The sequence below is a fragment of the Indicator indicator genome, chromosome 19 (genome assembly GCF_027791375.1).
Source record: "Indicator indicator isolate 239-I01 chromosome 19, UM_Iind_1.1, whole genome shotgun sequence".
Taxonomy (NCBI): Eukaryota; Metazoa; Chordata; class Aves; order Piciformes; family Indicatoridae; genus Indicator; species Indicator indicator.
This window is the reverse complement of record NC_072028.1, coordinates 19171069-19192544: the sequence shown is the minus strand read 5'-3', so window position 1 is coordinate 19192544 and position 21476 is coordinate 19171069. Positions and strand designations below refer to the sequence as shown.

The 21476-nt window shown below is 50.5% G+C and overlaps 2 protein-coding genes across 2 annotated transcripts in view; both read left to right on the top strand.

Annotated features, from left to right (window-relative positions):
• The first annotated feature begins 755 nt into the window (after window positions 1-755).
• Window positions 756-2663, top strand: FBXL8 (F-box and leucine rich repeat protein 8). Its single transcript, XM_054389655.1, has 2 exons — window positions 756-913; window positions 1655-2663. The coding sequence occupies exons 1-2, from the start codon at window positions 756-758 to the stop codon at window positions 2661-2663; spliced, it is 1167 nt and encodes a 388-aa protein (XP_054245630.1).
• Window positions 2664-4623: 1960 nt separating this feature from the next.
• The window catches only part of HSF4 (heat shock transcription factor 4), a 33624-nt gene continuing 16771 nt past the window's right edge, over window positions 4624-21476 (top strand). Inside the window, exons 1-6 of the mRNA XM_054389856.1 lie at window positions 4624-4746; window positions 13787-13895; window positions 14922-15049; window positions 15240-15364; window positions 17612-17687; window positions 19215-19279. Of these exons, the coding sequence (XP_054245831.1) occupies window positions 4624-4746; window positions 13787-13895; window positions 14922-15049; window positions 15240-15364; window positions 17612-17687; window positions 19215-19279 (626 nt within the window). The remainder of the gene's footprint in view (window positions 4747-13786; window positions 13896-14921; window positions 15050-15239; window positions 15365-17611; window positions 17688-19214; window positions 19280-21476) is intronic.

Here is a 21476-nt window from a genome sequence, read left to right as displayed (position 1 = left end):
AAAGCTAAAGGTTTCTACTGCAGGCCTTGCGTTCCACTCTCAGTCAAAAATGGGGCTGTGGGGCTGTTTTCTGTGCAGAGCTTCTGCTTCCAAAGAGGTTTTTTCCTCCCTCCAGTTTGAGAAATCTGTCTCAGGTTTTTGAACACCTCTGCAGCAGGACTAGAAAATTCCCTTGCATTGTTACTACTCAGAGTAGGAAAACCTCCCCACCAAATCTTTGATTTTTAACTCCTGAAAACTTGGATACAAACTTGAACATAGAAGGTTTTCACTTCAACATGAGAAGAACTTCTTTACATCAAGGGTGACAGAGCATTGGAGCAGGCTGCCCAGGAGGTTGTGAAGTCTCCTTCTCTGGAGACTTTCAAAACCCACCTGGATGCATTTCTGTATGGAATGCCCTGGGTGATCCTGCTTTTGGCAGGGGGGGGTTGGATTCCATGATCTCTAGAGGTCCCTTCCAACCTCTAGCATTCCGTGAAAAGTATCACCCAGCTTCTTAGGACTGATTGAAAATACCAAACTGTGGCAAACAGGTGGCCAGCAGATTTTCCTCAGCTTTGTGTCCCAGTTCAAGTTTGAAAAATGACTGAGCTCCTCTGTGGTCCAGTTGCATTTGTCTGACTTCTTCAATAATCCCCAGTGTGATTGTGTGTTCTTGTTGTGTGTGTTTGTTGTTCTGAACAGGACCTCTGAGAAATGAGCAGCTGGTTTGGAAGCTTGTCGCCCTGTTTAAACCTGATTGACTGGGCAAAATGCCTGCTCCAGAGCTGTGGAACTGCATCCCAGAAGAAATCCTCATCCAGATTTTCCACTATCTTTCCCTGCGGGACAGATATACAGTCTTCTGTGTGTGCAGGCGGTGGGCTGCAGCTGTTTCTTCTAGTTCTGTCTGGCATTTCACAGAGATCAGGTAAGAGGAGAGGGCTTCTGATGTCTGATCATCTCTGCAGGCATCATGAGATCCTTGTTTTCAGCAGGTCAAACACGTAACACCTCTCCACTCTTTGCAAATGACAGGAGGTGCTATCTAGTCAGCCTCATCATGACACTCCTCTGATGGGTGTTTCTGGGGACTGGTCACACCTCATGACTCAGAATCACAGAATGGGAGGGGTTGGAAGGGACCTCTGGACATCATCTAGTCCAGCTTCCCTGCCAAAGCAGTTTCACCTAGGGCAGGCCACACAGCAATGTGTCTGGGTGGGGTTTGAAAGTATCCAGAGAAGGAGACTCCACAACCTTTGTGGGCAGCCTGCTCCAGGGCTCCAGCACCCTCACAGCAAAGCTGCTTTTCCTCATGGTGAGGTGGAGCTTCCTGGGCTCCAGTTTGTGTCTGTTACCACTCCTCCTATCACATGACACCAGTGGAAAGAAACTGTCCCCATCTTCCTGACACCCATCCCTAAGGAATCAGATCCCCTCTCAACCTTCTCTTCTCCAGGCTGAACATATATTGCCACACTCTCAGCCTCAGCCTGAGGTCTCTCAGCCTTCAGTGACTGGCCCTGCAGTGATTCTCCAGGCATCAAGTGAGAAGAGCCAGCTGGGGAGCCTGTTGATATTTGCAGGAGCACAAGTGATGGAGAGGATGGAGAGGATCTGCTCTGTGCTCAGCATCCACACTGACTAAGAGTTTGTTTCCCCCTTGCAGCTGCGACTCAGAGGACGACGAAGCCGTGCTGCAGAGCCTCCTCCACTTCCTCAGCCAAATCAGACGCCTGAGGATTGCCTTTGACCAGTCCAAGGAGGTCAACCGGAGGAGCGTGATGCGCCTCTTGGACGCCTTGGCCGAGCAGAAGCACAGAGTGGAGGAGCTGTGCCTGGTGTGCCAGGGGCAGAACCCCTACTTCTACTCTGGCCAGGACATCCTGCGGAGCGTGCGCCATCTGTGCGCCGCGCGAGCCCGAGGAGCCCTGCGGCGCCTCGATCTCCGGAGGATGCCCTTCACTCTCAGTGGTGAGCTGGTGGAACTCTTAGCTACCACCAACCCGCAGCTGCGGAGTTTGTTCATCAACAACCACACCCTGGTGTGCAACGTGCCACCAGACGCCGTCAGGAAGGTTCTGAGAGCGTGCCCCAGGCTCTCGGCCTTGGGGGTTTACTACGCCAGTTTGTCCGATGAGGTGTTCCAGGAGCTGCTGGAGCCTGGCAGAGCAGCCTTCACCCACCTGGATGTCTTCTGTGAGCGCCTGGACAAATACACCTCCATCATCTCAGAAGAGCTCTGGGCTGCTGTGAGTCAAAAGCATCCTCAGCTCTGTGTAGACCTGGAGTTTGATCATACGGTGCCTGCCTGCAAGATACCCCAGATCCTGAAGCCAACCATCCCTGTGAGCACGCTGCAGCTCAATACCCACAATTACATGGTAAACCAGATCGGCTTTGTCTCCTGCAACTACAGCAGCACTTTAAAGAAGCTGACTCTGCAAACCACCTCCTCAGAGAGCTTAAATTCCTCACTAGTAGATCTGGCCAGGCAGTGCAGGAATCTGTTGGAGATCCACTGCTACTGTGTGGTCAGCCAGGAGGTGGTGGAAGCGTTCCTCACGCACTGCCCCAGGCTCCAACAATACACTCTGAAGGTCACCAAGGAACAGCACCCCTGGAAACCAGTAACAGTTCAGTGCCCAGCTCCTGCTGACCTCCTGGGGAAATCATAGGCATCTGCAGGAGGACAGGGAGATGAGAGCTAGGGCTGCAAGGAGGATGCTGCCAAATGCCCTCTGCACTCCCTGCAGACTTGCTGTCTCACCAGCACTGGCTGTGTGTGTGGTGCCCACCTGTTCTGCAGACCAAGCATTTACACTCCAATGTGATAAAGGCTTCTGCAGAGAAATAGAATTGCCCTTTTTTTTTTTTTTTAACCCATTCCCTCCTTCATAGGAGTATGTGGAGCAGGTCTTTTTTCCTTCTCTGTTGCTTTATCTAACAGTAATCCTCAGTTTGCCCTCTGCAGGTTTTTACTGAGGACCTCAGAAAATTTTAATTGTGATTTTTTTTTTTTTTTTTTACACTTAAAAAAGATCTCCAAGTCAAACTCCTTGTGGCAGGTGCCCAGCAACCACTTCAATAGACAGTTAAAGGAGTGGCAGCTTCAGTGCAGCTGTTTTCTGCCCAGTGGGGTATGTGGTTGTGCAGATTCAGGGAGCTACAGCCATGAACTGTAGAAAATCCATCAGCTGGATCCATCTAGGTTAGATCCATGCAAGGTTGTATCTGTCTGACCTTGATAATTCCTCTTCTGGCATTTCAGTGATGGAGACCTCAACTATTTACCCAGTTGTCAGGTAACTTACAGCTTGGATATGAAAGGAGCTGTTAGAAAAGACAAGCAGGATAGCAATTAAAGGTACATGGCCTGCACATTGCCTTCTCCATGCTGTCTGTGCTTTGCTCTCCAATTCCCTGGTTGTAATTGGAATCCCTTTTGCAAAATCCTTTCCTTTTATTACATGGTTAGGATGGCCTAGGAGAATGAAGAGTGTGGGCAGCTTGTGCATCACAGGCAAGTTCTCTTGCATCTGAATTAGGCTCTGTGTGTGTTGGTGTGGGGACACCAAAGGGGTTGGTGAGCATTATTTGAAGATTCCAAGTGGAAATGATCCTGGCATAAAGCTACACTGTGAGCAGCTTTTTAGAGCTACTGAGAGCACTTATTGTAGTAATAATAATAAAGCACATTGTGATCTGGATCCTATGTGTAGCTGTTCTTACCATCCTGTCTCCTCACTCAACACCCAGATCCTTTCTCTGGACAAATAACACCAGGACTGTAGCCAAGCCAGCTTACAAATTTGACTTTTCGATACCTTGCCACAGATGTGACCTTATTGTGGCCTTCCAGGATCTGAAGGGGCCCTCCAAGAAAGCTGGGGAGGGACTTTTTAGGATATCAGGTAGTGATAGGACTAGGGGGAATGGAATAAAGCTGGAAGTGGGGAGATTCAGACTGGATGTGAGGAAGAAGTTCTTCCCCATGAGAGTGGTGAGAGCCTGGAATGGGTTGTCCAGGGAGGTGGTTGAGGCCCCATCCCTGGAGGTGTTTAAGGCCAGGCTGGATGAGGCTCTGGCCAGCCTGATGTAGTGTGAGGTGTCCCTGCCCATGGCAGGGGGGTTGGAACTGGATGATCCTTCCAACCCTGACTGATTCTATGTGCAGCCCTGAGGTCTGGCCAGGCCTTGTTCATCTGTGCCGGGCAACGTTTAGGACAAGACAAAACTCCAAAATAAGAACTCAGGGACCTCCCCAGAGCTGGGATTGCTGTGCCTGGGCATGCCCCAGGCCGTGGGCAGGGGGGTTCCCTGCTCTGCCTTGCTGCCCTCCCAGCAGAAGGTGCGCAGCACGTGCTGCCTTTGCATGACGCTGCGGGATTTATTCACAGCCCGGCGAGATTGGCTGCAGTGCACTTTCATTCTGTGCATTGTTCTCTGGGGCTGGTGATGCCATCCCATTGTGCTGAGTTTTGAAGAGTGAGAGCAGCACTGCTGATGTGACTCCCTGGGAGCAGACTTTCCGCTGGCCTGGGATAAAATTGGGTGGTTGGTTCCCCTGCGGGACGCGGGCGGGGAGGCAGGCACCAGAGAGCCATGGGGGTAGTGCAGCTGGGACACTGACCAACCATGCAGGATTCACCCAGCTCTCTGGTGATGGATGGATACTCCAGCAATGTGCCAGCCTTCCTGACCAAACTCTGGACACTGGTGGAAGATCCTGAAACCAACCATCTCATCTGCTGGAGTTCTGTAAGTACAGCATACATTGGGTGGCACTGAGTGCCTGCCATGCCAGGGAGGACCTGGGGGAGAGGCCAAGGAGTGCATCCCACAGCAACTGCCCTCTGCTTTCCAAGTGCTGGGCAGCTAGCTGGGAGCACTAGTGAGGGGACTCCAAAGAAGGAGGGCCACAAGGATGATCAGAGGGCTGGAGCACCTCTCCTGTGAGACTCAAAGTTGGGGCTGTTCAGTCTGGAGAGGAGAAGGCTCTGAGGAGACCTTCTTGTGGCCTTCCAGTATCTGAAGAGGACTACAACAAATCTGGGGAGGGACTTTTTAGGGTGTCAGGGAGTGATAGGACTGGGGAGAATGGAGCAAAACTAGGAGTGGGTAGATTCAGATTGGATGTCAGGAAGAATTTGTTCATCATGAGGGTGGTGAGACACTGGAACAGGTTGCCCAGGGAGGTGGTGGAAGCCTCATGCCTGGAGGTTTTTAAGGCCAGGCTGGATGTGGCTGTGAGCAACCTGCTGTAGTGTGAGGTGTCCCTGGCCATGGCAGGAGGGTTGGAACTGGCTGAGCCTTGAGGTCCCTTCTAACCCTGACAATTCTATGATTCTATGACTGGGAGCTGGTCAGGGGCCTTCTGGATAGGCTTGATAGTATTTATCACAGAATCAATAAGGTTGGAAAAGACCTGAGGATCATCAAGTCCGACCTGTCACCCAAGACCTCATGATTACAATTATTACAATTACTATCTGCAACAGGGTGGCTTTTCAAAGGGACAGCTGCTCTGGGAGTGCTTTAATGGCTGTGTTGGCACAATTCACTTGAAGCCTCTTCAGAGGTGTCTAATATTGACTCTTCTAAATCTCCATCCTCTTGAGGAGGGGGGGAGGGGTTCATCTTGCTTCCATCTGCAGTTCCCTGGCACCCTCAATCACTCACAGTTTGGAAGAACTTTACGTGCTGTCTCAGTGAGGGGGTGTGATGGTGATGCTGGGGGGTGTGTGTGCTGTCTGTACAGCTTCAGGGGGACAGATCTTTGCTTTGGCTTCCTATTTGTCACTAGGGGCTTAATAAGCTCAGACTGAGAGAGTTGGGGTTGTTCAGCTTGACAGAAGGCTCCAGGGAGACCTTCTTGTGGTCTTTCAGTGCTTGAATGAGCCAGTAAGAAAGTTGGGGGCAGACTTTTTATCAGAGCCTGTGACAGGACAAGAGGTGATGGTTTGAGAGGGAGATTCAGACTGGAGAGAAGGAAGAAACATTTGGCACTGAGGGTGGGGGAGAGCCTGGCCCAGGTTGCTCAGAGACTTGAGAGATGCTCCATCCCTGGAACCATTGCAGGCCAGGTTGGTTGGGGCTCTAAGCAACCTGCTCTAGTTGGGGATGTCCCTGCTCACTGCCAGGGGTTTGGAGCTATACGAGCTTTAAATCTCTCTTCCAACCCAAACCATTCTGTGATTCTAGGTGAAGGACAGTCAGAGAATTGGAATTATTTGTCCTCCTCATACAGCATTTTGAGACCATGTTGTGCTCTTGGCCTAAGATTTGCTGCAGATGATGTGATTTGTCTTCAGCAAAATCAAGAATCTGTAAGAAAAACAGATTTAAAGGGGAGGGGGAAAAGTCTAAAGCTGCCTTTCTGTCACGTGGTTGTGTCCAATAGAGTTAGCGTTGAAAGCTTGAGATGGGTTTTGAGCTGTCCAAGACAGTGGTTGCTTTCTGAGGTCAGTCTCACCTGGCCATACCTGAGAACCACCAAGGTTGGCTCTTGTGTGTTTTGAACAAGGGTTTCCAAACCAGGAAGGCTTTTGTAACGTGTATGAATGGTTCCCTCTCTCTTCCACCTGCCAGATTGTTACTTTTTGACTGCCCACCATGGCCACCACCATGCTCTGCTTTCCTGCAGCCCAACCTAGGCTACAGCTACCTTCTTGGGAGGTTTTGGTAAGGCTTTTAGATGTCTAAGTTTCCCATGTAGCATGTTCCCATGTTTCCCATGTTCCTCCTTTGCTAGCCATCAGTGTTGCCCTGGCAGGACCTATTGAACTGTTTCTTAGCATGAAGGAGAAGAGAGGGATAGGAAACCTGGTAGTGGTTTCTATATACACTAAAGGGGGAAAGGACACATCTGCTGTCTGTGCCTGTGGCAGGCTGGATAAGATGTACTTAAATGAAATTTTGAAATGGAAGATGCAGTTAGGAAGAACTCCTAGGAAATTCCTTGAGAAGGGCACAGGGGGTCTGTCAAAGACAGCTGAGACAAGCATCTGCCAAGACTGACAAGCTACAGAGGGACTTTGCTTTGGGCAGAGGAGTGCCTCCCAGCTTGCCTGTCCCACCATAAAGCTACAAAGAGCTTAGGCTGCACAGTTGGGTGGTTCCCCAGGGAGCTCTCCCATAGTTTTATGGATTCTTAGAATGGTTTGGGTTGGAAGGGATCTTAAAAACCACCCAGTTCCAACTCCCCTGCCATGGGCAGGGACATCTCCCACCAGCCCAGGTTGCTCAAGGCCTCATCCAACCTGGCCTGGAACATTTGCAGAGAGTGGACAACCATGACCTCCCTGGGCAACCTGTTCCAGTGTCTCCCCACTCTTAAAGAATTTCTTCCTGATCTCCAGTCTAAATCTGTTCTCCTCAAGCTTTAGTTTGTTCCCCCTCATCCTATCACTACAAGTCCATGTAAAAAAGTCTCTTCCCAGCTTTCTTGTAGCCCACTTCAGGTCCAGGAGCTTTGCAGCTCTTTCACAGTCTCACAGTGTATCAGAGGTTGGAAGGGACCTCCAGAGATCAGCAGGTCCAACCCCCCTGCCAGAGCAGCATCACTCAGGGTGGTCTGCAGAGGAATGCATCCAGCTGGGTTTGGAAAGTCTCCAGAGAAGGAGACTCCACAACCCCCCTGGGCAGCCTGTTCCAGGGCTCTGTCACCCTCACTGCAAAGAAGTTTCTCCTCCTGTTGAGCTGAAATCTTCTGTGTTCAAGTTTGAACCCATTGTTCCTTGGCTTATCACTGGGAACCACCCAAAAGAGCCTGGCCCCCTCCTCCTGACCCCCACCCCTCAGATATTGATAGACATTGATCAGATCCTTCTCAGCCTTCTCTTCTCCAGACTAAACAGCCCCAGGGCTCTCAGGCTCTCTTCATAGGGGAGATGCTCAAGTCCCCTAAGCATCCTCCTGGCTCTGTCTTGGATTCTCTCCAGCAGGTCTCTGTCTCTCTTGAACTGGGGAGCCCAAAACTGGACATAGTATTCCAGGTGTGGTCTCACCAGGGCAGAGTAGAAAGGCAGAAGAACTTCCCTAGATCTGCTGGACACACCTTGCTTGATGCATCCCAGGATCCCATTGGCTCTCCTGGCCACAAGAGCACATTGTTGTTCCATGGAGAACTTGCTGTCCACCAGCACTCCAAGGTGGAGCACTCTGTGGAGCTGCTTTCCAGCAGGGCAGCCCCTAACCTGTCCTGGTGCCTGTTGTGATTTCTCTGGAGCAGAGCCACCATGAGCCCCTGCAAGGTAACCATTCCCAGCAAGTTTACATGTGCCCCAAACTCCATGTCTGAAATTGTGGTTCTTCATCCTTCCAAATTCCCAGAGCAGAGGTGGGGTTTAAGGTGGTCACCCTGTCACTCTATCCTGGAGACACTGATCTGTTGAGGTCAGAGATTTAGAAGATGTTGGTTACAGGAACTGCTCCTTTTTCTGGCCCCTACAAAGGTGCTGTGCATTGCTGACAGCTGCAGTGTCTTGTGTCTCCCAAGTGCTCTCTGGGCCAGCTTAGCTATCAGCTGGTGGAAGGGCAAGCAGGGGAAGCACACAGCCTGCAGTGTTTCTGTCTCTGCCAATGATCCCCCAGGCAGTTTGCCTCAGAATTACAGCATGTTAGGGGTTGGAAGGGACCTCTGGAGATCATAGAATCACAGAATGGTTTGGGTTGGAAGGGACCTCTGGAGATCATAGAATCACAGAATGGTTTGGGTTGGAAGGGACCTCTGGAGATCATAGAATCACAGAATGGTTTGGGTTGGAAGGGACCTCTGGAGATCATAGAATCACAGAATGGTTTGGGTTGGAAGGGACCTCTGGAGATCATAGAATCACAGAATGGTTTGGGTTGGAAGGGACCTCTGGAGATCATAGAATCACAGAATGGTTTGGGTTGGAAGGGACCTCCGGAGGTCATCCAGTCCAACCCTCTCTGCAGTTGGCAGGGGCATCCTCAGCTAGATCAGGCTGCCCAGAGCCCTGTCAGGCTTCACCTTGAATTTCATCTCCAGGTTGCCCAGATCCTTGCCAAGCCTCACCTTGAATATCTCCAGGAAAGGAACCTCAGGCACCTCCCTGGGCAACCTGTTCCAATATTCCATCGAGTCCAAGCCCCTTGGCAAATCAGGATCAGCCAGGGCAGGTCAGACAGAGAATGCATCCAGACAGGTCCTGAAAGGCTCTAGAGGAGGAGGCTGCACAATGTCTCTGGGCTTGTTTTGCAGGCACAGGTCCTGGCAGCACAGCCTCAGGACGATGTTTCCTCAGGTCAGCACACGTGCTGCTCGCTGGGGCTGTGAAGCCTGACTGCTAACGTTTTGCAGTTGCCCTTGTGGCTGTGCTCTTTCCAAAGCAGCCAAAGGAAGGTGTGTGGAGGCTGTGGTGTCTCCAGGGCTGGTTTGCATTCTTGTCTTGCTGTGTTTGTTGGGCTATGTCTCTATTTAGCACTCCCTTCAGGACTGCTGAGCTCTGGAGCAGGTGGGGCAGGGTCAGACTGACACAAGCACACCAAGAGCTTGTAACAGCAATTCCCACTTTCAAGGATTATCTCCAGATACCAGAGTCTTTCTGTGAGGTCCACACAAGGGTGACCAATCATAAGCTACTGGCTATTTATGTGTAAGAATCTGCAGCTTCTGTCTCACACCCAAGGCTCTGAAGTAAGTGGTGGCAAAGCTTAGAAAAAGCTCAAAGCTGCTGTCACAGAGGACTGACTGCCCCAGAGCTCAAAGGAGCACATCCATCACTGCAGGCTCTTCTCAGCTGCAGAGTGACAACAGGGCACAACATCTGTCACTGCAGGACCTAAGGGCATCACCTCCCCCGGGGCACCTCTCATGGTGGAGGATGCTCACCTTGCTTAACCTTTCATAGCATCACAGAAGGGTTGGGGTTGGAAGGCACCTCCAGGGATCACCAAGTCCACCTCTCCCCTGCTACCCAGGTTCACCTGGATCAGGTCACAGGGGAATGCATTCAGGCAGGTTTTGAAAGTCTCCAGGGAGGGAGACTTCATCACCCCTCTGGGCAGCCTTCATCACCCTCAAAATAAAGAAGCCTCTCCTTAAGTGCAAGTGAAACCTCCTGTGTTCCACTTTGTATCCTTTGCCCATTGTCCTATCATTGGCTACCACTGAAAAGTGCTCAGCCCCATCCTCATCACCTCCACCCTTTAGCTATTGATCAGCATTGATAAGATCCTCTCTCAGTCTGCTCTTCTTCAGGCTAAAGAGCCCCAGCCACAGGCTTCCAGCCAGACCCTGCACTGTTGATCACAGCCCTCTGTGCTCTGCCATTCAACCAGTTCTCAACCCCCCCCCACTGTCCACTCAGCTGACCCACAGCTGAGCTCACCTCTGAGGATGTTATGGAGACAGTGTCAAAATGGAGACAGTGTCCAAGGCCTTTGTCTGCCTCAAGATAGACAACACCCACTGCTCTCCCCTCATCTAACCAGCTGCTCACACCACCGCAGAAGGCCACAGATTGGTCAAGCATGAATTCCCCTGCATGAATCCATGCTGCCTGTTCCTGATAATCTTCCTTTCCACCACATGCCTAGAGATGACCTCCAGAATGAGCTGCTCCACCACCTTTCCAGGACTGGAGGAGAGGCTGGCTGGGCAGCCTGTAGTTTCCCTGGTTCTGCTGGCCCTTTTTGAAGAGTGGAGTGACAGTCCTCAGACACCTGCCTTGTTCTCCATGCCCCTTCAAAAATGATGGAGAGTGGCTTAGCCATAACCTTGGCCAGCTCCTTCAGCACTGGTGGGTGCATGCCATCAGTGCCCATGGGTTTGTGGGTGTCCAGCTTGTCTAGGTGATCTCTAACCCAGCCCTCCTTGGCTGATGGAGAGCCTTTCTTCCCCCAGACTCTCACTCCTGCTTGCAGGGACTGAGGGCTATTCGTAGCAGTAAAGACTGAATCAAAGATGACATTCAGCAACTCCCCCTTCTCTGCTTCCTCTGTCACCAGGTCACATATCTTGTCCAGCAGCAGCCCCACGTTTTGCCTGAAGGTCCTTTTCCTGCTGATGTGCTTGAAGAAGCCTTTCCTGTTATTAGCTCTTCCCGTTATTCTTTACACCCTTTGCCAGATGTAATTCTGAGAGGGCCTTAGCTTCCTTCATAGCATCCCTGTATACCCTGACAGTGTTCCTATATTGCTCCCAAGTGACCAGTCCCTTCATCTACATATTGTGATCTTCCTTCTTCCAGTTGTCTTTCCCAGGAAGTTCCTTGCTCATCCATGCAGGTCTCTTGCCTCCCCTGCTTGGTTTCTCACTCATGGGAATGAGCTTGGTCTTGAGGTTTGGGGGAGGTGGTGCTTGCATGATTCTGAACTCCACCATCTCATGGTCACTGCAGCCAAGGCTGCCTCCAACATTCACATCCCCACAGACCAGCAGCTCACCACTGCTCGTAGGGTCCTCCGCCACCAGTGGGTAATAGTCAGAAGGCCAGACCAGACCATGGAGCTTTCTCTTGATGTCCCTAACCCATGGAGGTAGCAGACCCCTGGTGGGATGGGTCTGGTTGGCAAACTGGGCTCTCAGTACCCCTCAGAAGGGAATTGCCTATGGCAGTCACTCTCCTTTTTACTTTGTTGGAGGCTGTCACAATGCATGAAGCTGAATGACTCACTCTAGGCACCCCCCAGGATGGACCACCTTCTACGTTCTCGTTTGCCTGGCCCTGAGGTTCCAGAGCCTCATATCTGTTGTGAGGGCAACTGAGAAGGTGAAGGAGTCTGGGAGGTGGTTTCTCTGCCACCCCGAGCAGGGACCTGCTTCCGTTCCCACTCGTCTCTTAGATCTCTTCCTACTGCCCAGTGGCAGGAGGGCAGAGGATCCTCTGTCTGCTGCCTTTGCCTCAGGGAGGGTTTGGTATGGCTCCACCAGTCTCCTTCTCATGTTTCCTGATACTCCTTAGCCTTCCCATCTCCTCTTTCAACTCTGCTGCCCTCTGGTACTAGCAAGAGGGTCAGGCACTGCCTGCAGCAGGACACCTGCACAGCTGTTCACTTCCACGCCAGCTCCACCTGGCTCCCACATTCCTTCTGGCAGTGGGTTTTCACTCTGTGGGAACCATAGCTGGGTCCTCTTCTGGGGGTGGTGATGACTACTGATAGAGCTGCCAGCCCTGCTGGTGCCAGCTGCTGTGCCCTGCCCTGTCTGCCCAGCCTGTTCTCTGCACTCCTGGTTGCTCATTCTCCCTGGGGGGCTGCTCTTGGACAAGAGGCTGTTGGCTGCCATCACCCTTGTGCTCACCTCTGCAGAGCCAGGGCTGCCTTTGCAGGAGCTCACACTTCCTGCTCTGAGAGGGACAGGGGACCCTCTTTCTCTCTTTTTTTTCTCTCTTTTTTTTTCTCTCTTTTTTTTCCTCTCTTTTTTTTCTCTCTTTTTTTTCTCTCTTTTTTTTTCTCTTTTTTTTTCTCTTTTTTTTTCTCTTTTTTTTTCTCTTTTTTTTCTCTCTTTTTTTTCTCTCTTTTTTCTCTCTTTTTTTTCTCTTTTTTCTCTCTTTTTTTCTCTCTTTTTTTCTCTCTTTTTTCTCTCTTTTTTCTCTCTTTTTTTTCTCTTTTTTCTCTCTTTTTTTCTCTCTTTTTTTCTCTCTTTTTTTCTCTCTTTTTTTCTCTCTTTTTTTCTCTCTTTTTTTCTCTCTTTTTTTCTCTCTTTTTTTTCTCTTTTTTTTCTCTTTTTTCTCTCTTTTTTTCTCTCTTTTTTTCTCTCTTTTTTTCTCTCTTTTTTTCTCTCTTTTTTTCTCTCTTTTTTTCTCTTCTTTTTTTCTCTCTTCTTTTTTTCTCTCTTCTTTTTTTCTCTCTTTTTTTCTCTCTTCTTTTTTTCTCTCTTTTTTTCTCTCTTTTTTTCTCTCTTTTTTTCTCTCTTTTTTTCTCTCTTTTTTTCTCTCTTTTTTTCTCTCCTTTTTTTTCTCTCCTTTTTTTTCTCTCCTTTTTTTTCTCTCCTTTTTTTTCTCTCTTCTTTTTTTTCTCTCTTCTTTTTTTTCTCTCTTCTTTTTTTTCTCTCTTTTTTCTCTCTTCTTTTTTTCTCTCTTCTTTTTTTTCTCTCTTCTTTTTTTCTTTTTTCTCTCCTTTTTTTTCTCTCCTTTTTTTTCTCTCTTCTTTTTCTCTCTTTTTTTTCTCTCTTTTTTTTCTCTCTTTTTTTTCTCTCTTTTTTCCTCTCTTTTTTCCTCTCTTTTTTCCTCTCTTTTTTCCTCTCTTTTTTCCTCTCTTTTTTCCTCTCTCTCTCTTTTCCCCTCTCTCTCTCTCTTTTCCCCTCTCTCTCTCTCTTTTCCCCTCTCTCTCTCTCTTTTCCCCCTCTCTCTCTCTCTCTTTTCCCCTCTCTCTCTCTCTCTTTTCCCCCCTCTCTCTCTCTCTCTTTTCCCCCCTCTCTCTCTCTCTTTTCCCCCCTCTCTCTCCCTCTCTTTTCCCCCCTCTCTCTCTCTCTCTTTTCCCCCCTCTCTCTCTCTCTCTTTTCCCCTCTCTCTCTCTCTCTCTTTTCCCCTCTCTCTCTCTCTCTCTTTTCCCCTCTCTCTCTCTCTCTCTTTTCCCCTCTCTCTCTCTCTCTCTTTTCCCCTCTCTCTCTCTCTCTCTTTTCCCCTCTCTCTCTCTCTCTCTTTTCCCCTCTCTCTCTCTCTCTCTTTTCCCCTCTCTCTCTCTCTCTCTTTTCCCCTCTCTCTGCTTTTGCCTTCACCCTTCTGCTGTGCCCTTGCTGCTTTGGGCAGGTTCCTCTGCCACGATCCTGCCCTCTGGAGCCCTTTGCTGGGTGACTTCCTGAGTGACTCTGTGCTTGTCTCCTTGGCAGAATGGCACCAGCTTCCACGTGTTCGACCAAGGACGCTTCGCCAAGGAGGTGCTGCCCAAGTATTTCAAGCACAACAACATGGCCAGCTTCGTCCGGCAGCTCAACATGTGTAAGCGTCCTGCAGGCCTGAGGAAGAGGCAGGATGGAGGGAGGAGGACACACACACAAACACACACACACACACAAACAAACGCACACACAGAGAGCAGGAGACAGGGAAGAGAGCTGTGCATAGAGCAGCTGAGCTCTCCCCTGCACACATTACTGTGGCACTGTCCCTTTGGCCAAAGGGGACCTGGCTCTGAGACGCCAGGGGAGCAGGCTCCTTGTACGGACCTCACGGTTCAGCATGAAGTTTTTCTATTAAATTAAATCAGAAGATGTGGCCTAAGAAACTTCAGCTACCAGGTCTTGAGCTTCTCTTTTGAGGGCATCATGCCCAGAGCTTAGCCATTTTCCCTAATGACAGATAGTACTTCTCCCTGCAAACCTTGCTGTGCTGATTGGATGTTTTCACCCCTTAAGAGAGGTTTTGGGCCACATCTAGACCATGACTGTATAGAAATATGGTCCCTTTTTCTGATACTCTTGGCAAGGTTTTCAATGACATTCACCAAGTTCCTTAGTGTAGTTTTAACTTTGCCATTCAGCAGCCCTGTTGTCATTTTTAGGCTGCTCTGTAGATCTGGTTTAGTAACTTTTCTAGGGTGTTAGAGAAGTACCCAAAGCAGATTGCCAAAAGTTCCCATGACCCTGTTCCTTAAAAGTGACACCTGATGCTGGTCTGTGCCTTTGAATAACCTTCCCTGTATCCCTGTGGCTTGCAAATCAAAGCAGAGATTTCATAAGGGCAGATGTTTCAGTTCCTGACATGCCCAAGGGATTACTGATGAGGCTTTCACAGCATGGGCCAGTGGCAGAGGTGTCCAGTGGGATGCACAGGGCCCTCCCTTGTGCTGGATTTCTTGTAGATATGGCCCAAAAGCAGGTAGGGAACGGCCATGGCCATGCCTTGAGCACTGGAGTAGCACTAAGAGCAGAGTGAGTGAGCAGAAAAGTCCTCAGAAGTGATGAGATGGAGGCAAGGAGCAGAGCCTGGGTCTGTCAGCCCTTCATCCACGTCTTCTCCACACAGATGGATTCCGGAAGGTGGTGAACATTGAGCAAGGGGGTCTGGTCAAGCCTGAGAGGGATGACACTGAGTTCCAGCACCTCTGCTTCCTGCAGGGCCATGAGCACCTCCTGGAGCACATCAAGAGGAAGGTGAGAGGGAGCTCTTTGCTCTCTTTTATCCCTTTGGCTCTTGCAGTCATACACCAAGGATAATTCAGAGCCTGGTGCACATTGTCTGTCCTGCTGTTGCAGCAGAGCCTGAGTGATGGAAGTCTTGCAGTGACTCTGTTCATGACCCTTCTTGTGTTGGTAGAATCTACTTCTGATTTTTCTTCCTCAGGTGTCAGTAGTGAAGAGTGAGGAGACCAAGATGCGCCAGGAGGACCTCAGCAGGTTGCTGTATGAGGTACAGATACTCAGAAGTCAACAGGAGAACATGGAGTGCCAAGTGCAGGACATGAAGCAGTGAGTTGGGTCCTATGTCTGCCTCTCACAAGCCTTTGCTTCTCTAGAGCTGTTGATCCTGGGGAATGCTAGAAAGAAGGAGCCTTACACATCTCCCTCCCAGGTCTCTCTATCTACTACCAAAATTTATGACTGGCCTGGAATACGTAAGAACACAAGAACTGCTGTACTGTTTGAGCCCAGGGACCCATCTCTCTGAAGACTGTCTTCTGAGAGGGCCAAAATGGTTGTATAAGAGCAAAACAAGCAATTGTGATGCTCCTTACATGTGGCTGCCTGACCTGCAGCTGTCTGAGACTGGGATTTTCTCAGTCATGGCCACTAGGGAGTCAGTAAATGGCTACAGTTTGATTAATCAGTGGAGATGTAAGTGGAGAGATTTTTATTTGCCTCCAGATTTTTAATCCTTATAGAGAACTTTGTTTGAAAAGTACTTGAATAACCACAAAGACCCCAAACCCTTCCGTCACAAGGAGAGCTGAAATTCATAGATCACTAGATGAAACTGGTATCATCCTGGGCCTTGAGGACACCATGTCCTGGGAAACTTCATTCCAGCCCAGCACCTCACCTGCAATGGATGCACATTTATATCCTACCTCCATTTTTAATCACTCCCACACTTAGCACGTGAATGAAATCACACAATAAAACCCAGCTGCAGCTACAATGAAAGACTTCCTGGGCTTGTGCTTCATTTAATTTTGAAGGAATTCCAGTCTTGATGATTTGGCCTTGCTTTTAGCTTATTCTCCCTCTTGATTTGCTTGCTCCCTGCCTCCATCTGGCAAAAGGCAAAATGGCATTCAAGTGATGAAAAGAATTCAATTCTTATGAAGTAAGACAGGCTGAAAACATGTTAAGAAGTTGGCTGGTGAAGAGCCAGCAGGATATTTTCCACTAGACCAGGATGGGGCTTTCCATCCCTGGGGGTTTTTAAGGCCAGGCTGGATGTGGCTCTGGGCAGCATGGTCTAGTGGAAGGTGTCTCTGCCCATGGCAGGGGGGTTGGAACTGGATAATCCTTAAGGTCCCTTCCAACCCTGACAATTCTGTGACATAACTGCAGGCCAAGCTGTCAGACTAAGGAAAGCTGCTTTGCTGAAGATGCAGTCAGTACCAGGACAGAAAGCTTACTGCAGAGATTCTTGCAGTACAAGCTGCTGTGCTGGGGCTGTGCTGTGTGCTCTTTTGAGCCCTGGAACCTATCTCCCCAGCTCTAGCATCAAGCAGTGCTAGAAAGACTAAAAAAAGCAAAAGGATTCACAAGCCTGTGTGAGAGGTTCTGCTGGCCTGTCACTTTCAGCAGCTCTCTGAACTCTTGAGATACACTGACTGGCAAAAACATTTGCAGCATGGACTTGGCTGGCATCCAGCTTTGGAGGCAGTAAATAAACTGCATCTCTCCATCTCACTTCCTGGGGCTGGCAGCCCAGAGAAGCCTCTGAACTCCCTTGTGTGCTGCATTTGCAGGCAGAAAATAAAGATGCTCTCTGCACTTGCAGGCTGGACATGGGTCTGTGCTGGATGAAATCAGTAACTCTCGCTGACAAAAGCATTGCAGCCTTTCTAATTCAAGGCTCTCAGAGGCAGCAGCACCCCTTCAGCTGCTCCAGTCACTCCCAAACATGCCTACCACCACGTGTATGAGGTTTCAGCAGGCAGAATACATGGCAGCTCTCTCCAGAGGATGGATCTCTTGGTCTTTGTGGGTGCTGGGGGGGACAGTTTGGAGAGGCTGGGCTTTCTTGGCTCCTACAGGAGGAACAGTCTTGGTGACCCAAATTCATTCAAAGTCACAAATAGCTGGAATTCTGAGTTTGGCCCAAATATTTCATGAAAACTAAAAACTCATGTCCAGGGCAACCTGACCTAGAGGAAGGTGTCCCTGCCCATGGCAGGGGGGTTGGAACTAGATCAACTAGGGTTGAGGTCCCTTCCAACTCTGACAGTTCTGTGATTCTTGTCACCCTCCCCTACAAACGCTGGCTTCTCACAATCTGTTTTTCCTCCATCCTTTGGTCTGTACTTGTTCTGAGGTCAAGGGAAAAAAAAAAATCCAAGAAAACCAATTGTGACCCCATTTGGGACACTTGAGAAGAGCCAAGCACTGCAAGAGCCCCAGGGTGGGAAAGACTTTGCCTGCTTGGGTCTGCTGTGCCTCCTGGCAGCAGCATGGGCTGTTGGGATCTTTCTCTGCCCAGGGAATGTTTTTTCTACTCATGGGATGTTTCTGTTTCCCTTGCAGGCAAAACGAAGTGCTCTGGAGGGAAGTTGTTTCTCTCCGGCAGAACCACTCACAGCAACAGAAAGTGATCAACAAGGTAGAGTGCTCATGTCAACTCCCAGCTCACTTGTGCTTCTTGGTGTGTGTGTGCTCCTCTGACTGCTTTCCTTCTGCCATGATCTTCCCCATGCTTTATCACAATGTATTTATTGTCCCTCCCTTTCAAACTGTGATGCTCTTGCATGCCCTATGGAAAGTGGTTGGATATTAGGATGGTGCTGTCAAGCCCTGGAACAGGCTGCCCAGGGAAGTGTTAGAGGCACGATGCCTGGAGGGGTTTAAAAGCCATGTAGATATGTTGAAGGACATGGCTTCATGGTGGACTTGGCAGTGCAGAAGGGAATTTTCCTTTCCCTCTCAGTCCTTGCTGTGATGGCAGAAACCACTTCTCTGTCCAAGTCCTGAGCAAGAGAGCAGAGCTCTCCCCCATTGCCCTGTGGTGGCTCCTGGTTGTACCAATGCCTTTGGGCTTCCCAAATCATTTCTCTTCCCTTGGTGTAAGAGAGGAGGCTCATTCTCCTCCCACCAGCACTGAAGCTGCAAGGCAGTAGAATTGGCTTAGCCACTCCCCCAGCTGGGACCTTCAGCAACTGGTACCTAACCTCCAGTGGAGAGTGCAGCTGAGGAATCTTAGACTGAAGGAGCACTGCAGAGCCATCCTCCTTAAAACCCAGTGCAGCAGCACTAGAAAAGCCTCTCCAGTGGTTCCCAGATGATGCTGACATGTCTGAGCACATCACATTGCCCAGGCCCCCTGAGAGCCACGTTCTGACCCTCATGTGGCATCATGGAGTCACAGGACTGGGTAGAAACACATGAGGCTGTCAAACCTTCCTCCAGCTCTGGGGCTGCACCAGCCACACTACTCATTGTAGAGGCATTTGTGCAGCTCTGTTTTATGTTGAGCAATGAGTAAGAGGCAGCTGTGACAGATAATAATAATGCTCTCTTTGTTTGGAGGTCAAAGCAGAGCATTAGGCTCAAGCTGACCTGGGAATATGTTGCTAAGTGATGCCTCTCCAGAGCCATTCTGCTTCCTCTTAGTGTCCTGTTATATCACCACTGAATTTCTCAGGGCTGAAAAACTCAACTGAAAGAGCTAAGACTCCCATCCAGTGGTGAGTCTCTTGCCTGTTTCACTTGCAAAGCCTTAGTCAGACTTCAGAGAGCCTCTTATAAAGGTCTCTAGAGACTTTTACAGAGGCCCAGCCTAACTGCAGACCTGGGAGTGCTTGCATGTGAAGTCCACAGGCAGATTGCCAAGCCTAATGGGGCTAGCTGGAGTTTGTCATGGACAGAACTGGAGAGGGAAGGCGCTGGGCACACGCAGCTAGCAGCCTTCACACAACGCAGGCACCTGGCTGTAGGTCATTGAAGTTCTTGGAAAGCTCAGTGCTGTTTCAGGCCCTGATGCCTCATGGAATTTGGCTCCCACAGTTCATGGCTGCTCCCAGCTTCGGGGTGGTGTTGAGAGGGAGGAATGTGTGAGCTGGGAACGGCTGGGAGAGCAGGGAGTGCTGAATCACTCTGCTGATAAGCACCGGATTTTGATCTCTCCTGACAGCTGATTCAGTTTCTGTTTGGCCAGCTCCAATCCAGCCCTAGCAGCACTGGGATAAAGAGGAAGCTGTAAGTACCCTTGTGTGGTGTGCACAGGCTCAGGGGCACACAATGCCACCCCCTCACTAAAAGCACAAGCTCAGCTCGCCCAGGCGGGCGGTCACCAGACCAGGGCACCATGGGGCTGGGCGATGAATGGCTGAGCTGCTGAGTCAGACCTGCTGACATGCCCCATTCACTGCTCTCTAGAGAAGCACCCTGTCAGCTCAGGACCTTTATCTGGGCAGCACACAGCCTGATGGGAGGTGGGAGGGCTGACCAGAGAGAGGGTAAAGGGCAGGACATGCTGCTGGTCTTGCGGGTTCCGCTTTTGCCACTTGCCAGCAGGGAGCTTCCACTTTTGCCAGTTGCCATCAGGGACAGCAGGGAGCTTCCACTTTTGCCAGTTGCCATCAGGGACAGCAGGGAGCTTCCACTTTTGCCAGTTGCCATCAGGGACAGCAGGGAGCTTCCACTTTTGCCAGTTGCCATCAGGGACAGCAGGGAGCTTCCACTTTTGCCAGTTGCCATCAGGGACAGCAGGGAGGTTCCACTTTTGCCAGTTGCCATCAGGTGCAGCAGGGAGCTTCCACTTTTGCCAGTTGCCATCAGGGACAGCAGGGAGCTTCCACTTTTGCCAGTTGCCATCAGGTGCAGCAGGGAGCTTCCACTTTTGCCAGTTGCCATCAGGGACAGCAGGGAGCTTCCACTTTTGCCAGTTGCCATCAGGGACAGCAGGGAGCTTCCACTTTTGCCAGTTGCCATCAGGGACAGCAGGGAGCTTCCACTTTTGCCAGTTGCCATCAGGTGCAGCAGGGAGGTTCCACTTTTGCCAGTTGCCATCAGTGGGAGCAGGGAGCTTCCACTTTTGCCAGTTGCCATCAGGTGCAGCAGGGAGGTTCCACTTTTGCCAGTTGCCATCAGGGACAGCAGGGAGCTTCCACTTTTGCCAGTTGCCATCAGGGACAGCAGGGAGGTTCCACTTTTGCCAGTTGCCATCAGGTGCAGCAGGGAGGTTCCACTTTTGCCAGTTGCCATCAGGGACAGCAGGGAGGTTCCACTTTTGCCAGTTGCCATCAGGTGCAGCAGGGAGCTTCCACTTTTGCCAGTTGCCATCAGGTGCAGCAGGGAGCTTCCACTTTTGCCAGTTGCCATCAGGTGCAGCAGGGAGGTTCCACTTTTGCCAGTTGCCATCAGGGACAGCAGGGAGCTTCCACTTTTGCCAGTTGCCATCAGGTGCAGCAGGGAGCTTCCACTTTTGCCAGTTGCCATCAGGGACAGCAGGGAGCTTCCACTTTTGCCAGTTGCCATCAGGGACAGCAGGGAGCTTCCACTTTTGCCAGTTGCCATCAGGGACAGCAGGGAGCTTCCACTTTTGCCAGTTGCCATCAGGTGCAGCAGGGAGGTTCCACTTTTGCCAGTTGCCATCAGTGGGAGCAGGGAGCTTCCACTTTTGCCAGTTGCCATCAGGTGCAGCAGGGAGGTTCCACTTTTGCCAGTTGCCATCAGGGACAGCAGGGAGCTTCCACTTTTGCCAGTTGCCATCAGGGACAGCAGGGAGGTTCCACTTTTGCCAGTTGCCATCAGGTGCAGCAGGGAGGTTCCACTTTTGCCAGTTGCCATCAGGGACAGCAGGGAGGTTCCACTTTTGCCAGTTGCCATCAGGTGCAGCAGGGAGCTTCCACTTTTGCCAGTTGCCATCAGGTGCAGCAGGGAGGTTCCACTTTTGCCAGTTGCCATCAGGTGCAGCAGGGAGGTTCCACTTTTGCCAGTTGCCATCAGGGACAGCAGGGAGGTTCCACTTTTGCCAGTTGCCATCAGGGACAGCAGGGAGGTTCCACTTTTGCCAGTTGCCATCAGGGACAGCAGGGAGGTTCCACTTTTGCCAGTTGCCATCAGGTGCAGCAGGGAGGTTCCACTTTTGCCAGTTGCCATCAGGTGCAGCAGGGAGGTTCCACTTTTGCCAGTTGCCATCAGGTGCAGCAGGGAGCTTCCACTTTTGCCAGTTGCCATCAGGTGCAGCAGGGAGCTTCCACTTTTGCCAGTTGCCATCAGGTGCAGCAGGGAGCTTCCACTTTTGCCAGTTGCCATCAGGGACAGCAGGGAGCTTCCACTTTTGCCAGTTGCCATCAGGTGCAGCAGGGAGCTTCCACTTTTGCCACTTGCCATCAGGTGCAGCAGGGAGGTTCCACTTTTGCCAGTTGCCATCAGTGGGAGCAGGGAGCTT

Bases quoted from the DNA above. Each gene is read 5' to 3' on its own strand.
- FBXL8 (XM_054389655.1), top strand. From the start codon at position 756: ATGCCTGCTCCAGAGCTGTGGAACTGCATCCCAGAAGAAATCCTCATC. The intron at 914-1,654 runs GTAAGAGGAGAG...TCCCCCTTGCAG, and splicing joins TGGCATTTCACAGAGATCAG to CTGCGACTCAGAGGACGACG.